The 21,203-nt window shown below is 44.0% G+C and overlaps 1 protein-coding gene across 4 annotated transcripts in view; it reads left to right on the top strand.

Annotated features, from left to right (window-relative positions):
* GLIS3 (GLIS family zinc finger 3) overlaps positions 1-21,203 on the top strand; it is a 280,584-nt gene that overhangs the window by 234,393 nt on the left and 24,988 nt on the right. For all 4 annotated transcript variants that reach the window (XM_030567466.1, XM_030567465.1, XM_030567464.1 and 1 more), the window contains one exon: positions 8,978-9,146. In XM_030567466.1, coding sequence (XP_030423326.1) covers positions 8,978-9,146 — 169 coding nt within the window. The remainder of the gene's footprint in view (positions 1-8,977; positions 9,147-21,203) is intronic.

Below are 21,203 nucleotides of genomic sequence, written 5' to 3'. Positions count from 1 at the left end.
ATGCCTGCCAGCCAACAAACCAGCTGTGACCCTTTGCTAACACTGAAGGGTCTAGACAGTGAACTTTAACCTCTCCTCACACATCACTGACATATTACATATTGTATCACAGCAGGTTCATAGTTATTGCAGTACGTACTGGACAGATTTTATTTTGTTACTCATGTGTACACAGAAAGCAGAAACCCATGGCAGCAAGAGTCAGAGCCCACGTCTACTGGGCTCTTAGTATGGCATTACAAATAGCAGTATAGACTTCAGGCTCAGGCCAGTACTCAGAATGAGAAGCCTGCCCCCCACCCTAGGTTTCAGACCCCAAGGACCCTTTTTTGGCAAGTAGTCTCCTTGTCCAGTAACTTGCTGTAACACATTGAAACATCAAGTTGGCTTTTCTGTGGCGATGGAAAGAGTCTCTGCCATTTTATATCTTCCGCCACCTCCAAGGTGAATATAGAGCTAACACTCTGCAGTGGGCTGCTACCTCAGAGCCAAATATTAAAAGGTGGCAAATTGCATGCCTTCTGACAGGAAATACTAATAGCACAAAAACAAAAAACACCACCACATAATAATAGCTCAAACCTAATCAGACAAAACCTGGGGAAAAACTAAATTTCAGAAGATTTTTTATAATGAAAAAATAATTGTCCTGCCTATTGTGGAAAAATACAATTGCCTGGTTCTTCTGTGGTAAGAGACCATCAGGCCAGGTGATCTGGAGTATCATTAAGAAAGGAGGAGGTATGGCTTCATTTTCAGCTTGTAGACTGCCTGCAAGTCTCTGGTGAGTGTTAAGATCTTTAGTGAGGAAATACCAGGCACATACTCATCAGAGAAAAGCCAAAAAGACCCAGAAAGCTAGGTTTGTAAATCTCAGTTCATGTTGCTATGTTTTATTTGATTCCCTTTATATGGTCTTGTGGTTTTAGGAAGCCCTGCAGTCTCACTCCACTTCTGCCAATGACTTCCTCTGTGGCTTTGGAAAAGTTACTTAAGCTCTCTGCCTACTTTCCCCAGCTGTGAAATGGAGATAATGATACTTACTAACCTAACTCCCAGGTTGTGAAGATTAATGTTTGCTTGTAAAGGACTTTGACCCAGGCAAACATATTTAGGTACCTAACTCCCACTGAAATCAAATGGGAATTAGGCATCTAAATATCTTTTGAGGAGGATTTAGGCCTTTGAACATGGAAACACAAAAAGGGGAGCTGAAAGGGGGAGGTAGACATGGGGATGGGAGAAATATAGCCTGAATGCAGCCAGGTGGCCATGTCTGTTTTTCTATTCTGATACCAAATATCCTGTTCACATGGATGATATAATTATTCTATATACAAATGGAATGTTAAATATAGTAATTTAAAAAAAAACACTTAGCAAATATGCAGTTTTAATTGAAGCTGAACCAAAAAACAAAAGGCTTATGCTTTCCTTTCTAAGTGGGAAGTATTTTTAACCCTGCCTCAAAATCTTTGTGGGCATGGGTGGGAAGAGAGGCATTTTGGGGCAGAAATAGATAGAGCACTGATTTGACAGTAATAAATCCATGGTAATAAATTACACCATAGTTGGTAGTTTGCAAGAAGAAAGGTGGTAATTCTGCATTTTAAACATGTTCCTTTAAATAACAAAGTTCTTGCTCCATTAAGAGAAGAAATTGAATTTTTTATAGTATAAATTCTATAATATTTTAAAATGCTATTTCTCTTTTTTCTTATTCATGAATCAGGTTTCTTTTCCCCTCCATCCACTTCATTTTTATTGCATGTAAATAGAATACATAAGAATGCAGCTCCACACAGAGAAAATCTGTAGGAAGAGAGATGCCTGTTGGATAATCTTTATGTGTTAGTAAATCCAACTGTGATGAGATCTCGAAAATGGCAGCATGAATTTTTCCTATATAATTACCAAAATGAGATGACCTAAAAAGGTGTAACTCAATCTTAGATTCACATCCAAGTCCAAAAGGCTATCTGTCTGAAACTGTGCTGTAACCTGAGCTTCTTAAGGATCACGGGGGAACAATAGCTTTTTCGTGGCATTTATTCCTGGGAATTTCTTTTGTTGGGTTTTATTTATGTTGGAGTATTATACAAACTATTGACTTTCATATTTATTGAAGAAACAGGAAAAAGACTTTTTACTGAGGAACACTTTGTTAAATAAAGCCCTTTTTCATGTTTCTATGCAAATCTAGCTTATGGTAAATTAGAGGTAAGAAGAACGTTTGTTGTCACAGATGTTTACTAAGTTTCATGCTATTCAAACTATGTGCTTAACTTAGATCAGGCAGCAAAAGGCAATTACTTAAGAGAAACTGACAACAGAAAGATTTGTTTTCTCAAATAATGATGTTAAGGACCCTCCACGTAATTTGGAAGTTACTATAGTACTGTACAGTATATTGAGAAATTAGAGATTCAGATCTAAGGGTATGTCTACACAAGAACAGGAAAGTGTAATTCCTAGCTCATGTAGACATACTTGCACTAGCTCTAAAAGTAGTAGCATGGCTGTGGTGGCATGGGTGTTTAGCTTGAGCTAGCCATCTGTGTATGTACATAGGACCTCAGACCGTAGGAATTGTACTAGGGCAACTAACCTGAGCCACCACCTGTGCCACTGCAGCCACAGTGCTGTTTTTCATGCACTGGCTCAAGCAGAGCTAGCACGTGTATGTCTAACCAACCTGGGAATATACCATCCATCTGCTGTGTACCCATATGCATAGATACTACAGCCAGGAGTGCTCCAGAAATGCACATAAATATCTTCCCATTGATATGCATCTGATATCATAGGGCCAAATGCTGGCCCCCAGCTTTCTTGCAGCATGGAGGCTGTCAAGGCTGTGTGACATAACATGGCATTACTTGGAGGCTGCTGTCTTCCATGGATGCTGAAACTGCTTCATAGCATCCATAAAGCCAACCAAGCCGTTCTTCTGCCCACTTGTGAAGTCCATGACTGCACCTCACTCAGACGTTGACCACTGAGATTAGCGAAGGGCTCTGTATTCAGCAGGCTTCCCTTACGCTGTGGGGAAAGAAGGGGTAGATTTCTTTTGGACTATCAAGAAATAGGAAAGACACAGCAGGAGTGGAATGCAGAACCTATTTAGGGCAAAGAAAACACCACTATTGCAATAAATAGGGAAGGAGACAGACACCCACACAGGGAGAAAGAGAGACTAGGGGTATGTCTACACTATGGGATTATTCCGATTTTACATAAACCGGTTTTGTAAAACAGATTGTATGAAGTTGAGTGCACGCAGCCACACTAAGCACATTAATTCAGTGGTGTGCGTCCATAGGGCGAGGCTAGCATTGATTTCCAGACCGTTGCACTGTGGGTAGCTATCCCGTAGCTATCCCATAGTTCCCACAGTCTCCCCCGCCCCCTGGAATTCTGGGTTAACAGCCCAGTGCCTGATGGGGCAAAAACAATGTCGCGGGTGGTTCTGGGTACAGCCTTGCCCCTCCCTCCGTGAAAGTAGCAGATAACCGTTTCGCGCCTTTTTTCCTGAGTGAACTGTGCAAACGCCATAGCACAGCAAACATGGACCCTGCTCAGATCAATACTGCAATTGTGAACGTTGTAAACACCTCACGCATTCTCGTGCAGTCTATGCTGAACCGGGACCTGCAAAGTCAGGCGAGGAGGAGGCGGTGGCTACGGCAGCACGGCAATGAGAGTGATGAGGACATGGACACAGAATTATCTCAAACCTCGGGCCCCTGTGCTTTGGAGATCCTTCTGATAATGGGGCAGGTTCTAGCCATTAAATGCCAATTTTGGGCCCAGGAAACAAGCACAGACTGGTGGGACTGCATAGTTTTGCAGGTGTGGGACGATTCACAGTGGTTGCGAAACTTTCGCATGTGTAAGGGCACTTTCATAGAACTTTGTGACTTGCTTTCCTTTGCCCTGAAACGCCATAATACCAAGATGAGAGCAGCCCTCACAGTGGAGAAGCGAGTGGCAATAGCCCTCTGGAAGCTTGCAACGCCAGACAGCTACCGGTCAGTCGGAAATCAATTTGGAGTGGGCAAATCTACTGTGGGGGCTGCTGTGATGCAAGTAGCTGAAGCAATCATTAAGCTGCTGCTATGAAAGGTTGTGACTCTGGGAAACGCGCAGGTCATAGTGGATGGCTTTGCTGCAATGGGATTCCCTAATTGTGGGGGAGCGATAGATGGAACCCATATCCCTATCTTGGCACCGGAGCACCAGGGCACCTAGTACATAAACCGCAAGGGGTACTTTTCAGTGGTGCTGCAAGCACTGGTGGATCACAAGGGACGTTTCACCAACATCCACGTGGGATGGCCAGGAAGGGTTCATGATGTTCGCATCTTCAGAAGCACTGCTCTGTTTAAACGGCTGCAGCAAGGGAATTACTTCCCAGACCAGAAAATAACAGTTGGGGATGTTGAAATCCCTGTAGTTATCCTGGGTGACCCAGCCTCCCCCTTGATGCCATGGCTCATGAAGCCATACACAGGCAGCCTGGACAGTGGTCAGGAGCTGTTCAACTACAGGCTGAACAAGTGCAGAATGGTGGTAGAATGTGCATTTGGCCGTTTAAAGGCGCGCTGGCACACATTACTGACTCGCTCAGACCTCAGCCAAACCAATGTCCCCATTGTTATTGCTGCTTGCTGTGTGCTCCACAATCTCTGTGAGAGTAAGGGGGAGACCTTTATGGCGGGGTGGGAGGCTGAGGCAAATCACCAGGCCGCTGATTACATGCAGCCAGACACCAGGGAGATTAGAAGAGCACATCACAAAGCGGTGCACATCAGAGAAGCTTTGAAAACGAGTTTCATCATGGGCCAGGGTACGGTGTGACCGCTGTGTTTGTTTCCCCTTCACAAACCCCTCACCTTTATTGACTCCTTCCCTGTAAGCAACCCGCTCTCCCCATTTGATTACAGCTTGCTTAAGGAAATAAAGTCACTGTCGTTTAAAAATCATGTATTCATTATTAAAAAGTAATTATAAAAGAGGCAGAGAACTGACAAGGTATCCCGGGTGTGGTTTGGGAGGAGGATAGGAGGAAAGGAAAAGGCCATTAAACACATTTCAATGTAATGACAGCCTTTTGGTTGGACTGTCCACGGGGGTGGAGTGGGCGGGTGCACGAAGCCTTCCCTCACGCGTTCTTACACTTCTGGGTGAGGAAGATATGGAACATGGTGAGTGGTGAGGGTGGTTGCACAGGGGCTGCAGCAGCACTCTGTGACCCTGCTGCTCTTCCTGAAGATCCACCAGATGTCGGAGGATATCAGTTTGATCTCGCAGCAGCTCCAGCGTTGCATCCCGCCACCGCTGATCTTCCTGCCTACACCTCTGATCTTCCTGCCGCCACCTCTCATCTCGAGCGTCCCTCCTGTCCTCATGTTCACTTGCATCTTTCCTGTAATTTGATACCACATCCTTCCACTCATTCAGGTGAGCTCTTTCATTGCGGGTTACTTCCATGATTTCTGAGAACATTTCATCTCGTGTCTTCTTTTTCCTCCGCCTTATCTGAGAGAGCCTTCGGGATGGAGTAGGGAGGCTTGAAAAATGTGCAGCTGCATGAGGGAGGGAAAAAAGGGAGAGAAGTATTTAAAAAGATACATTTTACAGAACAATGGTTATACTCTTTCACAGTGAACAACACTATTCACCTTACATAGCACATGTGATTTCACTACAAGGTCGCATTTTGCATCTTAATATTGAGTGCCTGCGGCTCTGGTGTTACAGATCTCACAGACGCAGGTCTGGGCATCAGAATTCAGCTTGCATGCAGCCATGGTAAGCCATTGTCTTTTGGCTTCTCCAGCCTTCAGATACACAGTGCCCTCTGATGCTTCTTTCCTGTTAACATGCAGCAGCAGAAGCCAACCCCGCCCATCCAATTCTCTAGGATGATTGCTTTACCCCTCCCCCCACCGCATGGCTAGTATCATGGAAGATCACTGCTAATCACCCCGCTTTCCCCCCACACCGCGTGGCCGGTAGCTGAGAAGATTCCTGCTAGCCAAACGCAAAAAAGCTCACCGCTATCCTTCCTCCCCTCCCCCCGCTTGGCTACGTGCAAGGAAGGATTTCTTTTAAGCAACAGCCCAGGAGGAAAATGGCCAGCTCTGTCCCCTTAATTAAATTCCTGAATTTCAGCCAGGTTACCATGAATGATATCACTCTGCTGAGGATAATAGAGCGAGATAAAGAACGGATGTTTCTTGAATGCCAGCAATCACCAGGACAATACGCAGCTAGGCTTTGTCATGCAGTGATACCAGATTACTTGCTACATGCATGGCGTGGTAAAGTGTCCTACCATGGTGGACGGAACAAGGCTGCCTTGCCCAGAAACCTTCTGCAAAGGCTTTTGGAGTACCTCCAAGAGAGCTTCATGGAGATGTCCCTGGAGGATTTCCGTTCCATCCCCAGACATATTAACAGACTTTTCCAATAACTTTACTGGCCGCGAATGCATCCCAAGCCCTCATGGCAAATCAATCATTAAAAAACACTTGCTTTTAAACCATGTTTTATATTTACAAAGGTACACTCACCAGAGGTCGCTTCCATGGCTTCACTGTCTGGGCTAATGCCTTGGGAGGGCAATTACATCTGGGTCACAAAAAGCTCCTGGCTGTTGGGGCTAACGGAGTGCTGTGTGCTCGCTGCAAGGTCGTCCTCCTCTTCCTCCTCCTCCTCCTCATCTTCCCCCTCCACAGAATCCTCAGCCATGGTTGAGATTACAACTCCCACCTTGGAATCCACGGACAGGGGTGGGGTAGTGGTGGCGCAGCCCCCTAAAATTGCATGCAGCTCAGCGTAGAAACGGCATGTTTTTGGACCTGACCCAGACTTTCCGTTTGCTGCTTTGGTTTTCTGGTAGGCTTGTCTGAGCTCCTTAACTTTCACTCTGCACTGCACTGAGTCTCTGGTGTGGCCTTTTTCCATCATAGCCTTGGAAATTTTTTCAAATATTTTTTCATTTTGTCTTTTGGAATGGAGTTCTGTTAGCATAGAATCCTCTCCCCATACAGCGATCAGATCCAGTACCTCCCGTGCGGTCCATGCTGGAGCTCTTTTTCGATTCTCAGGAGACTGCATTGTTACCTGTGCTGATGAGCTCTGCGTGGTCACCTGTGCTGATCAGAGCTCCACGCTGGCCAAACAGGAAATGAAATTCAAAAGTTTGCAGGGCTTTTCCTGTCTACCTGGCCAGTGCATCCGAGTTCAGATTGCTGTCCAGAGCGGTCACAGTGGTGCACTGTGGGATACCGCCCGGAGGCCAATACCGTCGATTTGCGGCCACACTAACCCTAATCCAATATGGTAATACTGATTTTAGTGCTACTCCTCTTGTCGAGGAAGAGCACAGAAACAGATTTAAAGAGCCCTTTATATCGATATAAAGGGCCACGTAGTGTGGACGGGTACAGCGTTAAATCGGTTTAACACTGCTAAAATCACTTTAAACGCGTAGTGTAGACCAGGCCTAGATCTGTGGAAAGCTCCAGAGGGGAACATAGAATTTATTTGTCAATATCTTCACTAGGTGAGTCAGGACTTGATCCATCTATATGTCAATGGCTATTTGTTAATTGATAGGAGTTGTGTATGTGCACATCCAAAAGTAGAATTCGGCACACTAACAGTTATGGGAGCTGTGTGTGTGTGCGCTAAGGGGACATTATACATCCCTACATTACCCAGATGAAAACAAGCAGTTTTTTTCTTTGTCAGCAGATTACGATCTCTAAATAGAAACATAGATGTTAGAGATGGAGAAGACCTCTTAGGTTACTCTATATGCCATCAGTGCATGCTTGTTCTCTATAGTACTTTCTCCAGTTTAGCTTTATCTCAAGCAATGTGGCTTCTATCAGTTCCCTTGGAAACTATTCTCCAGTCTAATTGATCTCACCTTTAGGTAGTTTTTCTTAATATGCAGCCTACATTTTAATTTTCTTAATTTCATCTCATTTCTCCATCATATACCTTGTGTTATCTACACAGTTCCTCTGCTCAGAAACTTGAAGACTTATCTCTCTTTTTTGTTTCAGTAAGCCATGTGCTTTTTGTACTCTTTATCTTTTTTGATGAAGATTAAGTATCTATGTTTTCACTCAAAATCAAATGCAACACTTGACCCAGATGTCAGTAAAAAGCACCTAAGTTTGTCAGTGGCCAAGTTAGTGTGTCACTCTCCCTATTTACTGTTGCTTTGCTTTGCCAAAAGTAAAAACGTCTGTGTTTTACATTTGAAAGGAAACTCTTTGCCTTTGAGACAATCCACAAGACAGCAAGGATTGTCTACAATCCTCATACAGTTGCTAATTGCTGGCGTCCTCATTTATAGCATCTCTGAAAATGAAGCTACTGATTTTTAGGTCATCTCATTAGGATGTAGGGAGGAACATCTATAATGCTTTTAAGTTAACCCTTCAGCATGTGACTAGTTTTTTTATTTGTTTAAAAATTATGGAAGTATTCAGATTTTCAAAAAGTAGTAAACATTTGTTTTTAACTGTGATGTTTTGTATCAGTTTTTAGATCAGCTCTAAGAACTATGCTTTATAGCTTTACAACTTGTTCTGCAATATGAAAAAATGATAGACCCCAGATTTGCACTATTTATTCAAGCAAAACTCCCAGGGCTGGGTCCATAGTGTTGTCCTTTTTAATTTTAGACAGCTGTCCATTGTGAACTGTCCAATCACGTGCATATTTTCAAAACCCAATCTGTGTTTCTTTCATTATAACATAGTTTGGGTTGTTTTTTTATGGACCAGTAACATTTTTTCAAACAGAACGTAAGACTTGAGAGAAAGTTGGTTTCTAAGAATTAACATTAAATCATTTATAGGAAAGGTGATCACTTACCTGGTAGTACTAACTGATCATTGAAATCATGTTGTGCCTACCATGATACTGAATATTGCTCTCTCTCTGATTTCAGCTACAATGTTCTCCAGTACTCACTCAAGTCGGAGTGGAACAGCTGCTGGGGGTGGTCCACCATCACATCCTGTCAGTCACCCTTCTCCAGCGCACAATGTACATGGTAGTCCCTGCAACCCACCATCCCAGTTACCTCTTCTCTCAGCTGTAGACTCAGGCACTGAAAGGTAAGACTATCTTTATTCATTTAAAAAATGAGAAGCAATTGACTTTGAACATTACTAAGTTTAGTAGTAGTTTTATTGTTACTCTTGTTTGTTTAGAATGTTAACAGCGAAGCCGGATTATGATGATACTTTAACATATATCTTGTGTTAGCGCACAAACGTAGAGTAAGTGACCACTGTTCTAAGTAAATCCCAGAGCATATACTTGTGCCTCTGGGATTTACTTAGCTACATTCACTGGTAGTTTTAGAGAGATTCTTATTTTTTTTAATTTTATTATTTGTACTACAGTAGTGCCCAGAGGCTCCAACCAAGATTGGAGTCCTATTGTGTTAGATGCTAACACACAGTAATACACAGTCCCTGCCTAGAAGAGCTTACGCTGTAAATAAACAAGACAAATAGTAGGAGGGAACACAGGGATGAAGTGACTTATCCAAGGTCACTCAGTAGATCAGTGATAGAACTATAATAGAACCCCAGGTCTCTAGACTGCTAGTTAAGTATCCTATCCACAAGTCCATTATATGAAAGCTATAAACTATAAGTAGGCTTGGAAGGATTAGATTTTTATTGGTTAATGTCAATAAACATCAATTTCACTTTGTATACACAAACCAACAAAAATATATTTCCATCAATGATTATCAAAATTTACAGAGAAGCAAAGTAAGCAAAATGTTGTGTGAGAACTTATTAGAGTTTGATTTAGGGATATTTATTTTTTGTTTTTTTGACATTTGATGCTGATAATTTGTGTTTTAACAGTTAGAAACCTTTAACTTTTGAATCTCAATGTCTACTGTCAACAATTATTGTCTGACCCCCAATAATTTCCTGCAACTGTAAAAATTTAAATAGATACAATTTTAAAAATGCTTAAATCCTGTAATATTTGCACAACCATGAAAAGTTAAATTGATAATCTAAAAACAATGCTTTAAAGTAAACATTGCTATTATTGATTGAAATTATAAAAATTGAATTCTGCCAAGCCTATGAATCAGGAGAGTGTCTCTCCAATTAAAAATCCCATGAAGGAGAAAAGACAAGGTGGAGGAGAGATGGAGAAGCTTTCTTAATAAGAATGAAAATGTTAATTATTGAGTTACTCTATGTAAGTGGCTTGGGAGCCATGACTGTTAGAGCCTCGCTAGCATTTATATTCTTGTGCTACTTGCCAACATGTTGAAGTGGGCAGGTTGTCAGTTTGATTATCGCTTACTGGCTTGGCTTTCGAGAAGTGTAACGCACATGGGTTGAACTTCTACTGCATGTGTTAGTATTTGTTTTCAGCATGTTTAGTAGGAGGAAGTTTTTTAATCATGAAACTTTGCAGGGTGAACTTGCAAGATGCTGCGTGCCTCCAGTGAACTTATAAATGTCCCTCAAGAACAGTGAATTTTTAGAGTTCAGGTCACTTTGCACCTCTGAGGAACTGATCCGGACCGCACAGGACTGGGACCCTGATTTGCATGTTATTTGACATTTGCAGCTTTGAAAACTCTGATGGAAACTAAAGCTGCTTTCTCAACTTGAAATAGGCTCATATTTTTGCAGGAAGCTGATATCTTCCATATTGTGAGACTAGCGTGCGATGACTAGACTTGACTTCTAATTCAGTAGCAAAAGACTATGATTCATAGTCAGAAGTCATTCATTGCTGGTTAGGGACAAGATCTCCCATCTTTATGGTTTCTATTACTTTGGATATTTCAGTGATGTAAAAGCAAATCCTCTGAGAGGGATCCAGTTTTCATCTTTTAATATTACCTAAATGATTATTGAACAGATATTGCATGATGTTACTGGTTTCCACTTAGTATATTAAATCAGAATTCTGACTATATTGCCTGAGACCTAGGTAAATAGTTTTTCAGTAGAAACATAACTCTGATACAAATTCAATGGTACACATATTACAGTCTAATTTTAATATAAATATTCTATTATCGCTATATATCTATGGACATTTTTAAATATCATTTTGCTGATTTTACATAATTTTCTACACACTAAAATACACACTTCTATTTTTCACTAATGTATCGCAAGGTGTTTAATTTTCTTGAGGAATAGAAATGTCAGTAATTAGGAAAGCATAAAGTCCAATATAAACCTCAAAAAACATTCCTGGATTTCAGTTGCTGATAAATGGACCTAATTCTTCCATGATGAAAACAGTACTACAGCTCTGCCTTTTATCTTGAAAATGGAGGAACTGAATGGCTTGGGGGATTGAGCTAAGGCAGTGGTCCCCAACACGGTGCCAGCAGGCGCCATGGCGCCTGGGGGGCATCTTAATGCGCCCACATCCTGGCCCCCGGAAGAGCACCCACCAAAATGCCGCCGAATTTCAGCAACATTTCGGCAGGGACGCCTCTCGATGACGACGCTTGTTGCTGACAAATGATGTCATCGAGAGGTGTCGCCCCCAAATTTCAGCGGGGGTGCCTCTCGCTGACGCCACTTGCCGTCAACAAAAAGGTTGGGGACCACTGGGCTAAGGTGTCTTTCATGTTTAGATTGCCACTTTGAATTTGGTTAGTTCAGTCATGGCTGAAAGGAGTTAGACCTCCTGCTCCATGGGGGTAGTATCTGTCCACTTCTAGTGGAGGTGCCTCATGACAAACGCAATTGTCACTGCTGCAAATTGTTAGTATTCTTGTTAGGAGACGGGCCAAGGAGTGAATGATATATCGATTCCCCTTCCCTGTAGAAGTCGGTTCCTGTTGGTCGGAGTTGAGGGATATTGGCAAATGCTATTGGGATGTTTCCACTGCCTTTTGTTGCTAGACCTCTAGCAGGGTCAGTCCAGCATTTATTACAAGCATTAAAATCACTGTTTAAAAAACAAGTCTGGATCCTCTTGTTAGCACATTTCTGAGAAGATTACTATGGGGAGACTTCTGTCGAAGTGCTTTAATAGTGACGTGTATAAATAGTTCCTATCTCATTGGGGCCCTGATCCTGTTTGGGGCCTCAGGACACTGTGATGATACAGGCAATAATGAATAATAATGAAGTTCTGGTTGGATACACTCCTTCTTTACAAACCTTTTTTTTTTTTCTTTTAACTCTAACCATATACACATTTTCATAAACTGTTTCATTGTTACTCTCCATCTCTGTTTGGGGCTACTTTGGATTCAAGACTAAGTGCCAATAACTCCATTAATGCAATGTTAAGAGGAAGCATTTAAATGCAGGAGAGTGATGATTACCACAGCAGTGATAAGTTGGTCACAGGGTACCTATATATATTTAGGCAAATATTTAACAGTAGAAATAATACAAAACACTGCATATAGCCAAGACCTTGTGTATTCTGCCATCATGGAGTTTTCCACAGAACTCACCCCTTGTTGCAGAATCTCCATTTCCATTTTAAAAAATTAAATTTCAAGCCTCCATGGTTGTGATGATAACCTTGAAAAAGTGAACTAAGTATAAACTTGTCTGTGTGCACAAAGAGCCTGAAATAATAGTTCTGAAAGGTATGAACTGCCTCAGCCATCTCAATCTGGGACCCACTGACTTAGACTTGGTCTAAACTTAAAATGTAAGTTGACATAACTATTGTCTTCAGGGGGGTGAAAAACAGACACACCTGCGTGCTGCAGCTATGCTGACATAACTCCTGGTGTAGACGCAGCTAGGTCAATGGAAGAATGTTTTGGTCAACCTAGCTATCGTCACTCAGGAAGGTGGAGTTTCCACAGCAATGGAAAAACTTATTCCACTGCTGTTATCTGCATCTACACTACAGGGCTATAATGGCGTAGCTATGGCACCATAGCCATTGTCGCACCCATAGCGTACCCATGGCCTTACTGATTATGCAAGCGTGCAAGGTGCCATTTTTTCCAAGAGATCACAGAATTCTGCATACAGAATTAATTATTGAGCTGGAGCCAAGATCTCAGCATTTTGTTTGTCTCCCTGGCCTGCTGGGACCTGCCTGCAGCTGCCTCTTGCTCTGAACCTTTCTGCACAAGGGGAAGTTAATTGGACTACAGTGCATGCTCACATCACCAGGGCCGGTGCTACCATTTAGGCAGCCTAGGCAATCGCCTAGGGCTCCAGGATTATTCGAGGGGCGGCATTTTGCCGGTGGGGGTGGCACGCGGCTCCGGCTGACCTGCCGCAGGCATGCCTGCGGAGGGTCCGTTGGTCCGCGGCTCCGGTGGAGTTGCCACAGTCATGCCTGCGGACGGTTGGCTGCTTGCACGGCTCCGGTGGACCGCTCGCAGGCATGACTGCGGCAGCTCCACCAGAGCCACGGACCAACGGACCCTCCACAGGAATGACTGTGGCAGCTCCGCCGGAGCCGCGGGATCAGCACAGGGGGCGGTGAAATGGCCGTGTGCCTAGGGCGCAAGAAACCCTAGCGCCGGTCCTGCATGTCGCTGTTTAATAGAACAAGGCAGGAGTGAGGAGGGGCTGGTGCAGAGTTTAGGGAGCCAATGCTGGAGTCCACATTGCAGCCATGGAGCAGGGGGAGGCAGAAGAGCAAGCTTGATATGGAGAGCTGAGATGATGAACTAGGGAAGCAGACCACAACCTCTGCCTCTGCCTCCCCTCTTCCATGGCACATGTGAGGAAGAGGAAGGAGAATCTGTCTTGGACCACCTAATTAGTGTTGTAACTGCTGAGGCCCTTGGAGCTGGGCATGTAGTGTACAAGGCAAAAAAAAATCCATCATGAAAAAAGTATGGTTGAGAATAATCATTGGTGAATTGTACAGCCCACTATGAGTCATAGCCATGTGTTTGGTTGCGGAAGGGATGAGAATGTAGGATATTTCACACAGATACAATAAGTTAATATTGCCTCAGAATTTAGGAGTTCTTACCACAGACTTTGTTGCCATTGTGCCATGTAGTACATGAGGGGCTGCATATTTTATGTGAGCAATGTGGCTCCACTAATACACTACGGGATTATTCCGATTTTACATAAACCGGTTTTGTAAAACAGATTGTATAAAGTTGAGTGCACGTGGCCACACTAAGCACATTAATTCGGCGGTGTGCGTCCATGTACCGAGCCTAGTGTCGATTTCCGGAGCATTGCACTGTGGGTAGCTATCCCGTAGCTATCCCATAGTTCCCACAGTCTCCCCGACCCATTGGAATTCTGGGTTGAGATCCCAATGCATGATGGTGCAAAAACAGTGTCGCGGGTGATTCTGGGTAAATGTCGTCACTCATTCCTTCCTCCAGGAAAGCAACAGCAGACAATCATTTCGTGCCCTTTTTCCCTGGATTTCCCTGGCAGACGCCATAGCATGGCAACTATGGAGCCCGTTTTGCCTTTTGTCACTCTCACCGTATTTGTACTGGATGCCGCTGACAGATGCGGTACTGCAGTGCTACACAGCAGCATTCATTTGCCATTGCAAGGTAGCAGAGATGGTTACCAGTTGTTCTGTACCGTCTGCTGTGCCATTGTAAATTGGCGATGAGATGACGGTTGTCAGTCGTTCTGTACTGTCTGCTGCTGTCATGGGTGCTCCTGGCTGGCCTTAGCTGAGGTCGGCCGGGGGCGCACAGACAAAAATGGGAATGACTCCCAAAGTCAATCCCTCCTTTATGGTTTATCTAAAAAATAGAGTCAGTCCTGCCTGGAATATGGGGCAAGTGTACCAGAGAACCAGAGAGCACAGCCGCTCCGTGTCAGATCCTGCAGAAATGATGAGCTGCATGCCATTCACTGGGGGTGCCCCTGCAACAACCCCACCCGTTGTTTCCCTTCTCCCCCGACCTTTCTGGGCTACCGTGGCAGTGTCCCCCATTTGTGTGTTATGTGTTGAAGTAATAAAGAATGGAAGAATAAGAAACAGTGACTTGTTAGTGAGATAAAATCAGGGGGGAGGCAGCCTCCAGCTCCTATGATAGTCCAGGCAGTACAGAATCTTTTCTTTAGACATGAAACGGGCAGGGGGTCTGATGGAACTCAGCCCCCAGTTTCTATGATGAGGACAGTTACCAGCCGTTCTGTACCATCTACCGGGAATGACCGGGAGTCATTCCTATTTTTACCCAGGCGCCCCCAGCCGACCTCACCTGAGGCCAGCCAAGAGCACTCACGGGCTGATGATGACGATGGATAGCAGTCATACTGTACCATCTGCCACCAGGGAGGGGAGGGGAAAGGATGCTGCTATTCATTGCCGCAGCACCGCGTCTACTAGCAGCATGCAGTAAACATAGGTGACGTATAAAAAAGTCAAGAAATGAATTTTTCCCTTTTCTTTTACGGGGGGGCGGGGGGGTAAATTGACGAGCTATACCCTGAGCCACCCCGGACAATGTGTTTGACCCTATAGGCATTGGGAGCTCAGCCAAGAATGCAAATGCTTTTCGGAGACTGCGAGGACTGTGGGATAGCTGGAGTCCTCAGTCTCTCCTCCCTCCCTCCATGAGCGTCCATTTGATTCTTTGGCTTTCCGTTACGCTTGTCACACAGCACTGTGCTGTGGCCTCTGTCTATCATAGCCTGGAGATTTTTTCAAATGCTTTGGCATTTTGTCTTCTGTAACGGAGCTGTGATAGAACAGATTTGTCTCCCCATACAGCGATCAGATCCAGTATCTCCCATACGGCCCATGCTGGCGATCTTTTTGGATTTGGGACTGCATCACCACCCATGCTGATCAGAGCTCCACGCTGGGCAAACAGGAAATGAAATTCAAAAGTTCACGGGGTTTTTCCTGTTTACCTGGCCAGTGCATCCGAATTCAGATTGCTGTCCATAGCAGTCACAATGGTGCACTGTGGGATACCATCCAGAGGCCAATACCTTCGATTTGCGGCCACACTAACCCTAATCCGATATGGTAATACCGAATTCAGCGCTACTCCTCTCATCGGGGAGGAGTACAGAAACTGGTTTAAAGAGCCCTTTATATCGATATAAAGGGCCTCGTTGTGTGGACGGGTGCAACGTTAAATCGGTTTAACGCTGCTAAAATTGGTTTAAATGCATAGTGTAGACCAGGCCAGAGTTAAGAACACCTTGGGAATGGAGGCTGTTCGTAACTCTGAAATGTTCGTAACGCTGAACAAAATGTTATGATTCTTTCAAAAGTTTACAGCTGAACATTGACTTACTGCAGCTTCGAAACTGTACTACGCAGAAGAAAAAAACAGCTTTTAACTATCTTAATATGAATGAAACAAGCACAGAAACAGTCAAATCTTTTTTTAAGCTTTCCTTTTATTTTTTTAGTAGTTCACATTTAACACGGTACTCTACTGTATTTGCCCTTTTTTTTTTTTTTTTTCCTGGGTCTCTGATGCTCCCTGATTGCATACTTCCGGATCCAAATGAGGTGTCTGGTTGACTGGTCAATTCATAACTCTGGTGTTCGTAACTCTGAGGTTCTACAGTATTACCCTGAGAACCTTAACTACTGGGTTTTCTGCATTTTGAATGATTAACTTCTCATCCTTAATGTTGCATTAACATAGTTCTTGTTTTTAATATTCAATTACAAAAATGAAAATTTTAAAGAAAAAAAACCAGTTGCTGCTACTACCTAATTCCACACCCACCAGCAGAAATTTCTCTACTGCTATTACAGAACAAGGCTGTCACTTGTTTTCCAGCTGCTGAAGTACTCACATCCATCATCTCCCAAAGTGAAATGCCCCATTATAGGTAATGGTATGTCATTCAATGTAGAATCTACTGACCCATTCACACGCACACAAGTCTGTGTTGTTTCAACATTAAGTTCCCCTCCCACACATTCTTTTCTCCCCTGCCTGAGTGATGGTTTCCCTGGACAAGTGTACACCTCATCCTCCAAGGAGACTTCTTTTCGACCCTTACATTTGGGCAGCCGGCTCAGGATTCTAGGGAAGCCATAATAACTCCCATTTCTTTCACTCCCATGGACAATAAGAAGGAGAAAACATAGAGGAAGCAGAGGTTCCTCTTCAACTTTCTCTGCCTTTGGACAATGGGAGGGAGGCTTTAGAGAAGCTGATGAAGCCCTGTGAACCTGAGCCTCGAAGTTGTGGGAAGAGGAATTGAAAAATAATGCACGCATCTCGTGCAAGTTTAGTTCCATGCCAAAACTCAAATCAACGAGATTGGTTTTGGTGCAGGTTTTCATATCCAAACTCTCTAAAATTCAGGTGGTGGTAGCGAAGTTAGGATAAAACTGGAATCGCAAATCTAATCTCTACCATAAAACTCATTTTTTCTAATTGTTTTGTTTTTATTTTTTTAATGCTCACCAAATTTGAAAAGATTTGTACTGTACATGAGTATCATAGATTATTAGTGTTGGAAGGGACCTCAGGAGATCATCTAGTCCAACCGCCTTGACTGTTTAATTAAGAGAAGGCATGATAAAGGTATACAAAATATTGTATGGTAGAGGGAAGGTAAATGCGGCCTACTGTTCATCCCCTTTTGAATACAAGAACAAGGGAACATTCAATTAAATCAAAAAAGCAGCAAGCTTAAAAACAATAAAAATGAATAATCGTTTACACAATACATAATTAACTTGTGGAACTCACTCCCACAGGATCATTGTTGCCCAAATGCCCAGTTTAAAGGGATTAGCTGTATTTACAGATGATAATATCTGCAGTTACATTTTGCTTCTTAAGTCATATGTTTCTGGACATAAATGACCCAATAGCTACTGGGTTTGGGAAGAAGTTTCCGCTATGGGCAGGCTGTTCTGTAATTCTCCACTATGAGGGTTCGCTCATGTTTCTCTGAAGCTTCTAATACTTGCAACTGTCTGAGACAGGATGTTGAGCTAGATGGACCTGGTATAGCAATTCCTGTATTCCTAAAGCGTGAGAAATTTTAGCTTGAAAGGAACTTTTTAGGCTGGTATTAATGGCTGAACAGAAGAATTTAGAATTGAAATATTCAACTTTATTACTGTAGTGCTATAATAAGAGTGGGAGCAGTACTTTTATTTGCTTATTTGGGTATGTGGTTATATTCTTTTTATGGCTTCACTATAAAACAGCAAGTAATTCCCAGCCAGACCTCCAGAAGCAAGAGCCCCCAAGTGGTTCTAACCAAAGAGTCAAGGCAGCTAATGCTTACATATTACAAAGCTTCTTGTATGTGGTATGAAACAGGCTGGCTGTAAGAAAGATTCCACTTAAAGCACAAAACAATGTTGTTCTGGAATCAGTACAGTAATTTCCTCCCATGGTTTGGACGGTTGGAGACTTGTCTGCTAAGAGGCTGTATCTTTTCTGCTAGTGAGGAAATGTCTGCTTGTTAACCATGACAGACTCTGAAGGGTGGAGGTGAGCAACTGGTCAAACCTTGGGCCCTGCCTTCACCAAGCTAGCAAAACCTGATCTTTCTGTCTAGCCTGTTTCCATGCTTTGTCTCTTTTTTAGAGAGATTATCTGCCCTCACTTGCCCATACCAACAGTTTAATTCTCTAGCATAGATGTAACTCACCAGTCATTGTATTACAGGTCCCCCTCTGTGATGACTCACAAAGGATATGAGTTGTTACAGCCCTAGTTAAGGAGCTCTAGCTCAAGCTGTAGCAGCTTGTGCTTTTAGTCCTGGAAATCCCCAGTTCAATTTCCACTGTGTTGGTCAAGGGAGCAGCTATCATATCAGAGTAGCCACTGGCAGTAAGAAAAGGCTCTTCACCTGCTGATGAGGGGAATCAGTCAAGGATGAATCTTCACTTCTGAGCCTAGACTGACTATATTTTCAGTGGCAGACTGAGACACTAGTCCTGGTGGCAGGAGTAGAAGTGTGCCATTGACTGTTCTGTGCATACCTCCTCATAGGAAGGAAGGTTGGTCTTAGCACAATGCCTCCTGCTTCTTAACGAAGCAACCGTCACCTTTCTATATGTAGAAAGACTACAGCTGCCAGCTTTTTTGGAAGGAAAAATGTAGAAACACTTGCCTGCTGTTACATTTAAGCAAAAAGTCAAATAATTTACACATAACCGTAAACTGCAGCTTTAAAAACAAAAAAGCATGGATTTAGTATTGGTGAAGGCGTGAGTTTGACAATACTGCTGAATGAAGTCTTCTGTTTTACTACAAATAAAGCATGCATCAGGGCAAGCTTCTCATGCACTGGCATGCTTCACACATGATATGAGGGGAAGGGGATTTCCTTTACATGTAACAGGGCTAGTTCAATCTCCATAGCCCATGCAGTTTGTGGCCTTTCTGCTGAAAAAGTGTAAAGTGTGTGTGAGAGTTTATGATGTTGGAGCTGGAACTGAGACCCATCTGAGTTCCCTTGTGGCCTCTGTCCCCTTCCCCTCACAAGGGCTCAGTTGAACAGGCTGGGAAGGAGACACTTCTCCCAGCCCCTCTCACTCATGGGGTAGTAGAGGCAGCTTTCCTAGGGGCTTGGCAACTGCCTGCCACAGTGTTGCCAGTTCTTCTGATTTTTTCTTGAGTCATGGGATTTCAGCCAGGGCTGGAACCAGTCTGGTCATGTCACAAGAAGCATCAGCCCCAATTTCAGACCTGCATGCGGGTGAGGAGGAAATGCCTTCCAGCTGGCTGCCTTCCCCACTGCCCCACCTCCTGGGGAAGAGCAGCCAATAAGAGCTTCTACCGGAGGCAGGCAGAGCTTTTTCCCACTCCCCTCAGGAGCAGAGACCATCTTCACAGGAGGAGAGGGGGAAAAAGGGAGCACCAAAAAGCCCAGCAGCTCAGGCCTCCATCCCTCCTTTCCTACGAACAACAGGGACAGTTCCCCTGCTGCTCTTTCTTCCACTCTCCCTTCTTGTAACACCCGGCCTGGGAAGGGGCATAGGGTAGAGCCACTGGAGGGTGGAGCCACTCTCCTCCTCCCCAGCATAAAAGTGGGAGAAGGGACCCTTCTGCAACCTCCCAGGTCTGGGAAAGGGGGTGAAGAGCCCCAGGAGGAATGCAGTTGAGGATGGAAGGGGCAGAACTGATGTGGAGGCAGAATTAATTGGTTGGCAGGGGGGATGAACAGATGAGGGGTCAGGGTTCCAGCAGTAGGAGCCAAAAATCACCTCAATAAATCTGGGCGTGTTGGCAACACTAAGTGTCTCACACATGCATTGGGTGTGGGTGAGGCAGTTCGAAAATCAAAAGACAGGCCCAAAACACTATATAATCTTTTTTTAAATCATTGTTTTGGGGGATCTGACTCATGGCTTTTGAACCTTTGGGAATATTGCAGCCAGATCAACACCATTTCTATTGACACAAATCAGGGAGCCTCCCTCAATTGCTCAATGGCCACTTGAGCCTGCCTCAGCCCTGTATGCACACAGCAGGGCCCTGAAACTTTGCAGGACTCCTGCCACTCAGAATTGGGTCAGTGCCTGTATTATGGGAGTGCACCATGAAAATCAGGATGGGTGACAAGGACTCATGCAGAAAATGGGCTTAATTGGAAACCTTATCAGGAAAAGGCATCAACACGTGATGGGCCTGATGGGATAATCTACCTAGGTGTTTGTACCAGGCGCATTCACTGTGGTATTTGCAGCTATAGGCGCACATATGCATATATCTTCTGTTGATAGTTTCACCAGCTTAGCTGACTGACAGTTCCTTCAGGTGGCCAGAGTCTGCCTGTGGTGCGCACAAAAGTTGGGACAAAATCCTGGGTCTTTTTGTATAACCATCAGGGACACTGGAAAAGGCCCTGGAAACTGGGTCAATCCTGGGTTTCAGGAACACATGCTTGCCTCACTTTCAGGGAGAAAAAACTAAGGCTCTTCTCTCCCTAGCGCTAAAGAAAAGGTACTGCTGGGGAATTTGTCTCCTCATCCCTGGAGGTTACAAGAAAAAGGGTTTGTCCTACAGTGATGCAAATGCAGCCTGCTACGCCAGGCAAGTTGGAACAGCTAGCAGAACAAATCAGTGTTTCTGTAGTAGCTCAGTGATGCTGCCAGTGGAGCTGGTGACAGTAGCGGGCACGGAGGTAAGGAAAACAGCCACATTTAGATGACAGACATTTGTGTGCTCAGTAGAAAATCTAGTTTTGATTTGCCCATCTTCTGGGGGTGAGGAGTGTTGTGTCACAGCTGCAAATTTTGCTATTTTT

The sequence above is a fragment of the Gopherus evgoodei genome, chromosome 6 (assembly GCF_007399415.2).
Source record: "Gopherus evgoodei ecotype Sinaloan lineage chromosome 6, rGopEvg1_v1.p, whole genome shotgun sequence".
Lineage (NCBI taxonomy): Eukaryota > Metazoa > Chordata > Testudines > Testudinidae > Gopherus > Gopherus evgoodei.
This window is presented reverse-complemented; position numbering and strand designations above follow the sequence as displayed.